Below are 13,029 nucleotides of genomic sequence, written 5' to 3' on the forward strand. Positions count from 1 at the left end.
TCATCTCCAGATGTGGAGCAGTCCAACCACAGCTCCCGTCACTGCAGAGCAGGCGAGAGCAGGCTGCAGTGCACCTGGTGAAGGACATGCAAACTCTTGACCATCCACTGAATGACCTGCTCCCTCCAAAAAGAGCTAACTGCACCAGCAAGCTCCTGAGAAAGAGCAACGAACTGTCCTGTATAACTGCCCGTATGAACCGCCTGCGAAACGCCACTCTACCCACTGCTGTCAGACTGTATAATAACTCTAGGCGGACCGACAACCCTCCCAGTCAACCAGGTACTGGAATCCCCTGTCCCGTGGTCTAACCTTCAGGAGGCGCCTCACCGTGTACGCTGGTTGGCCATCGATGAGACGGGGGAGAGTGGTGGGCCTGGAAACAGGAGACAAAGGGCTGTGAGACAGAGGTTTCATCCTAAACACATGAAAAGTGGGATGTATGTGGAGGGTGCGGGGCAACAGAAGAAGAACAGCAGAGGGGCTAAGGATTTTAGAGATGGGGAAAGGGCCGATGAAATGGGGGGAAAGTTTACGGGACTCCACCCGGAGGGGCAGGTCCCGAGTGGAAAGCCATACCCTCTGCCCGAGCCGATTGCGGCGCGCAAGGGTCCGCTGGCGATCCGCCTGTCGCCGATACCTGGATGTGGTCTTCAGAAGAGCGGCCCGGGCTCTCTTCCACTTACGGCGACAGTGGCAGACGAACATCTGGGCAGAGGGTATGCGCAGGGAAGGGTGTTACGGGCGTATTCCATCCACAAGAGTTGGTGGCTCCAGGTGGTGGGGTTAGCAGAGTAGCAGCGGACCCCGGGCGGTAGGAGAGAGTGAAATTGAAACGGGTGAATAACAGGGCCCAACGAGCATGCCTAGAGTTGAGGTGCTTGGCAGTGATATTCCAGGTTCTTATGGTCAGTCCACACTAAGAATGGGTGTTCCGCCCCCTCCAACCAGTGCCTCCACTCCTCCAATGCCATCTTGACGGCGAGGAGTTCTCGATTTCCCACATCATAGTTCCTCTCAGCAGGGGTAAGACGATGGGAGAGGAAAGCGCAGGGGTGCAGCTTTTCGTCCTGGGCAGAATGCTGGGACAGGACGGCCCCCACTATGACATCCGAGGCGTCGACCTCCACCACAAACTGACGGGACGGGTCCGGATGGATTAAGATGGGGGCTGTAGTGAATCGATGTTTGAGGTTCGAGAACGCCCGGTCAGCTGCTGGAGACCATGTGAATGGAACCTTGGGAGAGGTGAGTACTGAGAGGGGGGAAGCCAGGGTGCTGTAACCCCGGATGAAGCGGCGGTAGAAGTTAGCAAATCCCAGGAAATGTTGCAGCTGCACTCTGGATGTGGGTTGAGGCCAATCCACCACAGCTCTCACTTTGTCTGGATCCATCTGTATATGTCCTGCAGCGATGACGTATCCTAGGAAGCAGATGGTGCAGCAATGGAATTCACACTTCTCTGCTTTAACGAAAAGCTGGTTCACCAGGAGACGCTGAAGGACCTGTCGGACATGGAGGACGTGCTCTTGAGCTGAACGGGAAAAGACAAGGATGTCGTTGAGGTAGACAAACACAAACCGGTTCAACATGTCAAGGAGCACATCGTTGACCAGGGCCTGGAACACAGCGGGAGCGTTGGTAGAGGGTAACGGTTTTTAACCGTGATGTCATTAAGGCCCCGGTAGTCGATACACGGGCGCAGGGTTTTGTCCTTCTCCACAAGGAAGAACCCTGCACCGGTGGGAGTGCCAGATGGACGAATACTCCCTGCAGCGAGAGAGTCCTCAATGTACTCCTCCATAGCCTTGGTCTCCGGACCCGACAGGGAGTAAAGCCGCCCCCGAGGTGTTGTAGTGCCCGGAAGAAGGTCAATGGCGCAGTCGTAGGGTCAATGCGGAGGGAGAGACGTAGCGTGGACCTTGTTGAAGACCTCCCGGAGGTCCGCGGGAATGGCGGAGAGATACGAGGCTTCTCCCAAGCCTGCAGGAAGACGTCCCGGGGCAGGCTGTGCCGACTTAAGACACATGGCAGAACGGGCTCCAACCCTTGGGAACCAGTAGCCCAGTCGATCAGGGGATTGTGTTTCTGGAGCCATGAATACCCCAAAACCACGGATACATGGGGAGATTCCATGAGCAGGAACTGCATACAACTGTATCCTATCCAGTGTCTTCCACTTGTCCTGGTACACATGCTTCCCCTCCAAAGTGGTCATTTCAATAAGGATATTTTGAATAGGATAGGCTAAATTCCATGGCCACAGCCACGGAGGCCTAATCGGGTAGGCTCTGGATGCACTCTCAAGATTTTGGGGGTTGTCAGTCCACCTACATTCCGTTGTACTTGACGTGGGGACCAGGCTATATTGCCCTTTCTGTACATAAACATCTCTGTACCTTCTATTTTCAGTTTGGGTTGGAATCTCCATTTTTGTACGTGGTCTCTTAGCAGGAGCTTTTCCATCATTTTCAGTCAGAGAGACTACAGGAGTTTTGTTCTCTATCAGGCTTAGACCGGAAATCAGGATAATCTCCAAAATTGTCTTCCGGTTCTGTTACTTCCTTTAAAACGTCACAGTCACCAATAGGGCCACTGTCACTGTTGGGGCCATTTTTACTATTGGGTCCACTGTCACAGAGCTATGGGGCTGTAATAAAATCTCCTCAGCTGGTTGTTGAGTGGGAGGTGTTACTTCATTGTCAGTTTGAGATGACAGCTCCATTTCTGTAGGTGGCTGCTAAGAGGGAGATGTTAAGTATTTTTCAGTTAGAGTCAGAGACTACAGGAGAAAGATTCACAACAATCAAGATCCGTGATCACATGACAAAAGGATCCAAAGTGGTATAGGTTTAATGTATTTGTCAGTTACCAAGCTTGGTGTCTTGAAGCTTCAGTTGTTGTCATGGATCACTCATGTAAAATGAGAAAAGTACGGTAGTGTTTAGTCCTAACCCATATGATAACGTAATGACAGCTTTACACAAAAAAAAATTGTAGATGGTAGCTTTGTGAGAATTATTTGATCGCTTAAGTATTTTTACACATTCCAAACATACAGTGGGGGAAAAAAGTATTTAGTCAGCCACCAATTGTGCAAGTTCTCCCACTTAAAAAGATGAGAGAGGCCTGTAATTTTCATCATAGGTACACGTCAACTATGACAGACAAAATCAGAAAAAAAAAATATGGTGGAAAATAAGTATTTGTTCAATAACAAAAGTTTCTCAATACTTTGTTATATACCCTTTGTTGGCAATGACACAGGTCAAACGTTTTCTGTAAGTCTTCACAAGGTTTTCACACACTGTTGCTGGTATTTTGGCCCATTCCTCCATGCAGATCTCCTCTAGAGCAGTGATGTTTTGGGGCTGTGGCTGGGCAACACTGACTTTCAACTCCCTCCAAAGATTTTCTATGGGGTTGAGATCTGGAGAATGGCTAGGCCACTCCAGGACCTTGAAATGCTTCTTACGAAGCCACTCCTTCGTTGCCCGGGCGGTGTGTTTGGGATCATTGTCATGCTGAAAGACCCAGCCACGTTTCATCTTCAATGCCCTTGCTGATGGAAGGAGGTTTTCACTCAAAATCTCATGATACATGGCCCCATTCATTATTTTCTTTACACAGATCAGTCGTCCTGGTCCCTTTGCAGAAAAACAGCCCCAAAGCATGATGTTTCCACCCCCATGCTTCACAGTAGGTATTGTGTTCTTTGGATGCAACTCAGCATTCTTTGTCCTCCAAACACGACGAGTTGAGTTTTTACCAAAAAGTTATATTTTGGTTTCATCTGACCATATGACATTCTCCCAATCCTCTTCTGGATCATCCAAATGCACTCTAGCAAACTTCAGACGGGCCTGGACATGTACTGGCTTAAGCAGGGGGACACGTCTAGCACTGCAGGATTTGAGTCCCTGGCGGCGCAGTGTGTTACTGATGGTAGGCTTTGTTACTTTGGTCCCAGCTCTCTGCAGGTCATTCACTAGGTCCCCCGTGTGGTTCTGGGATTTTTGCTCACCGTTCTTGTGATCATTTTGACCCCACGGGGTGAGATCTTGCGTGGAGCCCCAGATCGAGGGAGATTATCAGTGGTCTTGTATGTCTTCCATTTCCTAATAATTGCTCCCACAGTTGATTTCTTCAAGCCAAGCTGCTTACCTATTGCAGATTCAGTCTTCCCAGCCTGGTGCAGGTCTACAATTTTGTTTCTGGTGTCCTTTGACAGCTCTTTGGTCTTGGCCATAGTGGAGTTTGGAGTGTGACTGTTTGAGGTTGTGGACAGGTGTCTTTTATACTGATAACAAGTTCAAACAGTTGCCATTAATACAGGTAACAAGTGGAGGACAGAGGAGCCTCTTAAAGAAGAAGTTACAGGTCTGTGAGAGCCAGAAATCTTGCTTGTTTGTAGGTGACCAAATACTTATTTTCCACCATAATTTGCAAATAAATTCATAAAAAATCCTACAATGTGATTTTCTGGAATTTTGTTTCTCAATTTGTTTGTCATAGTTGACGTGTACCTATGATGAATATTACAGGCCTCTCTCATCTTTTTAAGTGGGAGAACTTGCACAATTGGTGGCTGACTAAATACTTTTTTCCCCCACTGTATCTATAGGCCCACCAGTAGTTCCAAGTCGCCTGTATTTTTCTCTCAATTAAAGGACGCTCATGCACTGATGTATGGGTGCATTGTACTCATAGACTGTAAAAAGAAACTGGAAGGCACCATCGACGACGTCACTCCATTCTTTCCTATCTGAAGTCTCAATGGCGTATTTGAAGATCAGGAAGTGTCGTTTCAGCATGTTGCTATCTTACTTCATGGAGGAGTTTTTGGAAACATCAGCAAATATGGTGGATAAATGAAGATAGTTCACCCAGGTCGTTTACCGTTGAAATAAATTGTCAGTTCCGGTCTGCGATAGAAACTGGGTCTGATCTGCTTAGTTTATTGAATTCCATTGAACCACAAAAAATTAGGGAGTGGGATTTCTTGCTTCCTTTTCCATCTCTGACATCGCATGTGCAGTTTGAGATACTCTAGGAAGTGACATTGCAGGAAAGCTCAGTGCGGCCCCCTCATTGAGTATCTCAAGTTGAAGGCTGACCCGGGTACTGCAGGTTGGTGGTAGCAACTACTATAAGTTATCATTATAACTTATGTGTGCAATGTTTAAATAATCGGTTCAAGGACATACATCTGGTGTAATAGAAGCAATTATTGGTACCATGATTGTCCTCAATGTCCATACCATAGAAATCCTATTAAATTACTTAATTATTCTAATTCCTAATTCTATGGTCCATACCAACAAAGACTGTCAAGGAAGACCTGGTTAAAAACAGACGTCCACTTCTTGCATTGTTTTTCATCCCCTAACACCTTTTAGCTATAGGCCTATAGCTGACCTTTATTTATCTATTACAAACTGCATTGAGATTTAGTTTTAAAGTTTCAATGTATTCAGCACGTTCTACCTGTTTGTCATAAATGCTATGTTCTATATCGTGGAGCTCCGCCCCATAGGGGAGCTCTGCTCCTAGTGGTTTACCCTCTGCCCTAAGGCAGCAACAGCCTGAGACAAAATTATGCACACACCTACAGCCAATAGGAGTACAGGTGTCCCTATAAGAGGGGATGCCTCCCCTCAATTAGCCTCCCTTTTTCTTCAGCGACTGGATGACTAGACTGAAGAGCCAAGAAGAGACGAAGCACAAAGACTCAGGACGAAAAAACGCCGTTGATATTCCAGTCATCAACGTCGTCTAAATGAGCACACCGGGAGATTTTCCACCCCCAAAAGCTCTTTTCAGAGCTCAGTGCAGATGCACTTCCATGGCGGCCGGTGACCACCACGACCTATGTTTCGTGTGTTTGGGATCCCAGCATGCCAAGGAAGGCGTCTGCAGTCCCCCGAATTGCGCCTCCTGCGCCCTCCTTTCTTTAAAGGAGAGGAAGCAGCGTTGGGCGTTTTTCAGGGAGGACATCCCCCTTGAGGATGTGTTGTCGATACTAGCCTCTGCTTCAGAGGCGTCGTCCGACGGCGCAGACTCGGGGGAAGATAGGGACTTTGAGGAGGGGTCTGGCATTCCAATGGAACAGTCGGACCCCGTCCCTCATACTTTCAAGCCCCCCTTTCCTTTGGAGGGGATACGAGCTCTGAGAGATCAGAAGCTCTCTCTTTCGCTGCAGCCTCTCTGAGATCTGATTTTCCGGGTCTCATTGAGAGAGCTGCTCAACGGCTGGTAATAAGGCTGCCCCCTCTTCCCTCCGCACCGGAGGTTGATATGATGGAGGGCGGTCCTTATTCCAGGCCAAGGAAGGCGGCAGAGCCAGTGGCTCCTGCCATGCCTTCTTTGGCTAGGTACGTTGAGGGCTCATGGGAGGCACCTTTAGCGGCGCGTTCGCCTGTAAAAGCGTATCTCCCATTCACGAGAGTGGAAGGAAGGTTTCAGGGTCAGGGAATCCCCAGGTTAGAGAGCGCCATGGCGGCGTATCTCGTACCAGGTTCGAGCCCTTGGCCCTCTTCCAAGAAGGCCACGTTGCCATCCCAGAAGGACCGACTCACAGCGTCGCTGTTAGAGAAGTCTTTTGGGTTGGGAGCCCAAGCTGTAGCAGCAGCTAACAACATTGCCCTCTTGGCGGCCTCTCTGTCCCGTTTAACCACGGGTAAGACAGAGTTGGCACCGGAGGAGGTGGAGGAGGCGTCCAGAATTTCTGGCGCCATACTCCACCTGACACAGGCGTCCGCAGTCTGCGCGGGGAGGTCCATGGCCACTTCGGTGGTCGGGGAACGACACCTCTGGTTGTCATTGACATCCATGAAAGAGGCAGACAGGACATCTCTCTTGAACGCCCCCCTCTCTGACGACGGCCTCTTTGGGGTCGCAGTCAAAGAGGCGACGGAGCGTTTTTCTAAGTTAGAGGAGGAGAAGAAGCAGTTGGCCAAGCACCTGCCGTTGGCAGGACGACTCGGCCCCCTCCTTCCCAAAGGCCATCTACCTCCGCCCCTCTAAGTAGACCGGGGTCTACGACGAGGCGGCGTAATCGGCGTCATCCGGCGGCCACGAGCAGCAAGGGAACGGGCCCGGCCCTCCCAGCAGCTACGGTAGCCCCACTACAGCCGGCGAGGGAGGTGACGAGGACGCCGACCTGGCCCTCCAAGGGAGGCAAGAGGAGGCGTACGTGACGGGACGCGGGGGAGAGGATGGAGGACGCATCGATGGTGTCGAACGTGCCCACTGTTCCCCCCCACCCTTCGGTTGAAGGGATGGGTGTTGATGTAAATGCCTTTGTTGATGTGTTTAATAAAGAGTTGGCTCCACCTGACTTTGTCAAAAAAGAGCCTCTTTTCCATAATACGTCCGAGAGCGTTCAAATCTCACCCTCTCTTCCTTACCACTCTAAGAGCCGTTCAGCCTACCGAGGGTGCGTTGCTGAACAGGCACTAAGAGTAGGTATCCAGAAGACCTCAATCAGGTCGTCACATCACACTTCACGTATAAGAAGTGCTTTACATAGAGGGCAGCAGTCCCGGTCAGATTCTGACATGAGGACGCAGCCGCTATTTGGGGATGGCGCACTAGCACAGACTAAGGTCTCCACTAGTACGAGCCAGACCCAAGCTGCGTTCACGGAGGGCCCGATTACCGCGGTCACCAAGGTGCCCAGAGTATCGGCGCCCCCAGGCATTGTAACACAGCAGCTATCTGGGGACGGCACATTATCACAGACCAAGGTCTCGGTTAATGCGATTCAGACCCATGCTACGTTCACGGAGGGCAGGATTACTAGCGTTATGGGTATAACCAAAGTATCAGCTCCCCTGACAGAATGAGCCAGTACTCACCACACTGAGCGTGAATCAACCCACCAGGGGTGCAGAGTTGAACACACACAGAAGGTGAAAGTTAAGAAGGTATCAAGGCGCCGTCTTGTTTTACCTCATAGAGACCTCATACTACAGACTTCTAGGAGTACTGTAGTGAAGGGCTCTGATAGCGAATTGCAGTCACCTAAGATGACGCAATCGCTTGCTGGGGATGGTGGCCTGCCGCAGGCTGTGGCCTCGGTCAGCGCAATTCAGACCCGCGATGCGTTCAAGGAGGGCAGGAATACGACGGTTACAGGTTTAACCGACGTCCCTGCTCCTCTTTCTTTCTCAGAACGCATTGATAGTTCCTCTCCCTTTCACGGGAGGCCCACCTTGGGCTGTTCCACCACTTCAATGTTGGGGAACAGTGGCGGTAAGGGCCATAGTGGAATACAGGTCCTTCCTACTGGATGCACCACAGCTTCGCGCCCAGCCACTTTCTCTGCATTGCTGGCAGTGGCGAAGAAGCTGCACCCTCTCACGCTGGCTAGAACAGACGTCGCAGAAGGGTTATGCTCTCCAATTCCACCGGACCCCACCCCCGTTCAGGGGAGTGGTGGAGACGGTGATGAAAACACCAGACAAAGTGGCCGCTCTGATGACAGAGATTACGGAACTTTTGGCGAAGGAGGCGGTGACAGTAGTTCCCCGGGAGCAAAGGAACAAAGGGCTATATTCGCCTTATTTCCTAGTGCCCAAAAAGACAGGGGGAGTGAGGCCGATTTTGGATTTACGCATTCTCAACGAGAGCATAACCAAACGGCCCTTCCGAATGCTAACGACAAAACGTCTGCTGGAATGTGTCCAGAGAGGGGACTTTTGTACGAGCATAGACCTAAAGGACGCGTACTTTCATGTGCCGGTTCAGCCGCGTCACAGGAAGTTTCTGCAGTTCGCCTTTCAAGGGGTGGCGTACGAATACACGAGGATGCCATTTGGGTACGCCCTGGCACCTCGCACATTTTCCAAGTGTGTGGAGGCGGCATTGGAACCGTTGCGTCGTCAGGGAATATGGCTACTAGCCTACCTGGACGACCTACTGGTTCTCGCCCCGTCAGCAGAGCTGGCGATCACTCACACAACAAAGACAGTGATGCATCTCACAAGTCTGGGGTTTGCTGTGAATTGGAAAAAGAGCGCGCCCTGGCCCACTCATCAGATTGTCTACCTGGGGATACAGCGAGACACTGTGAGGATGAGGGCTCGAATTTCGGACCCCCAAAGGGTAGCCTTGTTGCTAGCCCTGAGGAAGTGTCGTCCGAATCACACGGTGACGGCGCTGTCGATCATGTCACTTTTGGGTCTCATGTCGTCAGCCCACTCTGTGGTTCCGCTGGGACTCCTGCATATGCGCAGGATGCAGCGATGGTTCGCCCAACTAAGACTAGACCCATTGCGTCAACGTCATCGGTTGGTGGTGGTTCCACTCTCGCTCAGTGCAGATCTGAACTATTGGAGAAACCCGCGCGTTCTCACGCACAGAGTCCCGATAGGAAAGGTGTCCTCTCACATCCCAGTATTCACCGATGCGTCCCTGACAGGATGGGGAGGGACATGTCAGACTCAAGCGATAGGAGGTGTGTGGCCTCAATCAGGTCGTCATATCAACCTCTTGGAGTTGGAAACGGTTCGACTGGTTCTGACCCATTTCGCGTCTACCCTTCGGGGTCGCAATGTGCTGGTCTGGTCAGACAACCGGACCACAGTAGCTCACATAAATCGCCAGGGAGGAGTCAGGTCTCCTGCTTTCCATCGGGCGCCAGAGGAATTGTGGCTGTGGGCTCACGAGCACCTTCGCTCATTGAGAGCAGCACACATTCCGGGCTACTTGAACGTAGGAGCAGACCTCATGTCAAGAGGGGGTCCTCGAGACGACGAGTGGTGTCTGCATCCAGACATTGTTCTCCAGATTTGGGAACAATTCGGGAGAGCCCAAGTGGACCTATTCGCGTCACGTGTGAACGCGCAATGTCCTCTGTGGTTCTCTCTGAGGGAACAGGACGAACCGCTACTGGGAAGGGACGCCTTTGCGCACCAACCGTGGCCGAGAGTTCTCCTGTATGCATTCCCTCCGCTGTCCTGCATTCTCCCACTGCTAGCCAGGGTGAGGTCAGGGGGGCTGTCAGTGATACTGATAGCGCCCGATCGCCCGGGGGCTCCGTGGTTTGCGGAGATGAGTCAGATGTTGATTGCGCCACCTTGGCCAATTCCACATCGACGGGACGCGTTGTCTCAGATGGGAGGCACGATAGGGAAATTGCCCATAATCGGCCAACCACTGCAGGCCTGGCTGCTGAGAGGGACAGGCTAGAGCGCCGTGGGTTATCTGATGCAGTGATCAGGACCATACAGGGTTCACGTGCCAGTTCCACTTCTAAGATGTATGCCAGTAGATGGAACGTGTTTTCACGATGGTGTGTCACACAAGGTGTAGACCCCATGAGCTGTCAGGTGGAGAGTATTCTCTCTTTTCTACAGCTCATGTTTGATAAGCAAAAATCGCCTGCCACTATTAGGGTGTTTGCAGCAGCGATTTCAGCTTGTCATGAGGGGTTTGGCAGAGACAATGTCTTTAGCCACCCTCTAGTGAAACGCTTCCTATTAGGAACGCGGCGACTTAGGCCAACACCTAGACTCACGCTTCCTCAGTGGGATTTGGCTTTGGTACTCGAAGCGCTATGTAAGTCGCCGTTCGAGCCATTGAATCAAATACCCCTCAAGATGCTGTCTATTGGGGCGCTGTTGGAAGCCAAGGATGTAGCACGCGTCTCCCTATCGCTCCTGAGTTAGTGACCAAATTTATATATTTAACTTTGCAAAACTGCATACATTTCTGTTTGCCCAGGCGTCTGAAGAGACCCATAAACAACTCAGTTCAAGTTTAATAAATTTAAATTCGTAATGACATCAACCCGACCAAAAACAGAGTCTGCAAGAGCAGGCCGCAACAAGCCTGCAACTTCTCCCGACTCACCCCCGCCACCGAACGCTGCCAATGCCGGCCCCACGGAAACACTGACTGTGGAGATGCTGCAATCCGTGATAGGCACCCTCAAAGCCGACATTTTCGGAGAAATTGACTGTCTCTCTACCAATCTCAGGTCAGAGATATCAACGATCAAAGACGAGCTTAAAAAATCTATCGAGAGTATACAGAATAAGCTCGACGCACATGGGGTGACTTTATCGGATTTGGAGCGAGGTGCTACAGACCACAGCACTCGCATTAGCGAGCTAGAGGCTAACGTCGGCTCATTGACAACTAGGGTGGCATTCCTCGATAATAGATGCGAAGATATGGAAAGTAGAATGCGGAGGAACAACATTCGTCTACTGGGAATACCGGAGGGAGTGGAGGGCCCAAGGCCCACGGAGTACATGGCCCAGCTACTTCAGGAGCTGCTCGGGCTAGAGGAGAAGCCATTGCTAGACCGGGCTCACCGCACTCTGCGTAGCCAACCCAGGGATGGAGAACCCCCACGACCATTTGTCATCAGGGTGCATTTCTTTCACGTCCGCAACGACATACTGAGAAGATCGGGAGAAGCATCCCCTCTTCTACATAAGGGTAAAAGAGTCTCGATATTTGCGGACTACACAACAGCTGTGGCTAAGAGGCGGGCTAGCTTTGGAGCTGTGAAACGCCAACTACACACCTGCCCGGGCGTGAAGTTCGGCCTCATCTACCCTGCGGTTTTGAGACTGACTTTACCGGACGGCTCCATGCACAGATTCGAGGACCCGGCTATAGCGGCAGATTTCATCAACAAGAACGTGAAAGCGGCTGTTGTACCGCATGGTGTGTAACAAATGGTTGGCTAGCTGGTCTTCCTAGCAGGCTAGTTAGCAGGCCGAATGGGTGACTAACGAAGCCATCTTTGCTGGGTTCACCGACATATGAATGTCATTCTCTTTTTTATCTCTTTATTTCCAGCCCAGGTTTGCCGCCTCTAATGCCAATATCTGGGGGTCTGCATGGCTGTTTCAGTTTGATCATTTACCATCTGCGTCGAGGTTAAACCTCTTTTAATCGAGGATAGTTTTCCTTAGACTCTATTGGGGACCATTCTATCCATGTTTGGCTTACTCTAGTTAAATGGTCACTAATCTTAGGTAGCACAGAGTAAGAGTTATCACGCTTAGCTCTAAACTTTCTTCGTATTTAGGGTTTTGCTTGCATCTCATTTGGGGAGATGCTTCGGCAAGGGCGGGTGTGAGGGAAGGGTTTGTTCACTCTCTATTTGTATATAGTTTGTATATGTTTTTTGTGCCTCTTCGTTTGTCTTTGTTTTTTACATTTGCGCTTTTAGGTTCAACTAAGATCTTCAGTTTACATTGTACCTTGTCCTTTACACATCCTCTCTCTCTCTTAAGATATGACTCAGCCTAGTGTAGCCCATACTGCTGGAGGGAATGGCTTTAATTTTCTTACTTGGAACTGCAGGGGCATAAATAACCCAGTTAAACGTAGTAAGGTGCTACACCATCTTCATCATTTGAAAGCTCACATCATCTTTCTCCAAGAAACTCATCTGAAGGTATCACAACACTCAAGTCTTAGGTGCAGATGGGTGGGTCAGGTGTTCCATTCCTCATTTCAGAGTAAGGCGAGAGGGGTGGCTATTTTACTTCACAGATCGGTACCTTTTACATGTTCTAAGGTGATCGCAGATCCCCATGGTAGATATATAATTGTCAGTGGTAGGCTGCTCAATACAAAGGTTCTTCTTGTTAATATCTATGCTCCTAATTGGGACAATGGTGATTTTTTCAAATCGGTTTTCTCTACACTCCCAGATATGTCCACCCATATGTTGATTTTAGGAGGGGACTTTAACTGTTGGTTAGACCCACAATTCGATCGATCCTCCACTAAACCTACCACCTTATCAACCTCAGCTAGAGTTGTTCGAACCTTTATGTCTGAATTCGCAGTCTCAGATCCTTGGAGAATGGTTAATCCAGCTGGGAAAGCATACTCTTTTTTCTCATCGGTTCACCACACTTTTACGCGCATAGACTACTTCCTTGTTGATGACCGGCTCCTCCACTCCATAACTTCATGTTCATATAACCCAATTGTTGTATCTGACCACGCCCCTGTTACTATGGAAGTAGCTTTTCAAAATGTTGACAATCAGCGACC

General features: G+C 50.2%; 1 protein-coding gene across 1 annotated transcript in view; it reads right to left on the bottom strand.

Moving 5' to 3' along the window:
- Positions 1-249: 249 nt before the first annotated feature.
- Positions 250-13,029, bottom strand: part of LOC311140007 (uncharacterized protein) — a gene marked incomplete at both ends in the record, with an annotated part of 63,525 nt that continues 50,745 nt past the window's right edge. Inside the window, 3 exons of the mRNA XM_084174981.1 lie at positions 250-376; positions 949-1,136; positions 1,380-1,619. Of these exons, the coding sequence (XP_084031107.1) occupies positions 250-376; positions 949-1,136; positions 1,380-1,619 (555 nt within the window). The remainder of the gene's footprint in view (positions 377-948; positions 1,137-1,379; positions 1,620-13,029) is intronic.

The sequence above is a fragment of the Coregonus lavaretus genome (genome assembly GCF_964263955.1).
Source record: "Coregonus lavaretus genome assembly, chromosome: 13".
NCBI classification, from domain to species: Eukaryota; Metazoa; Chordata; class Actinopteri; order Salmoniformes; family Salmonidae; genus Coregonus; species Coregonus lavaretus.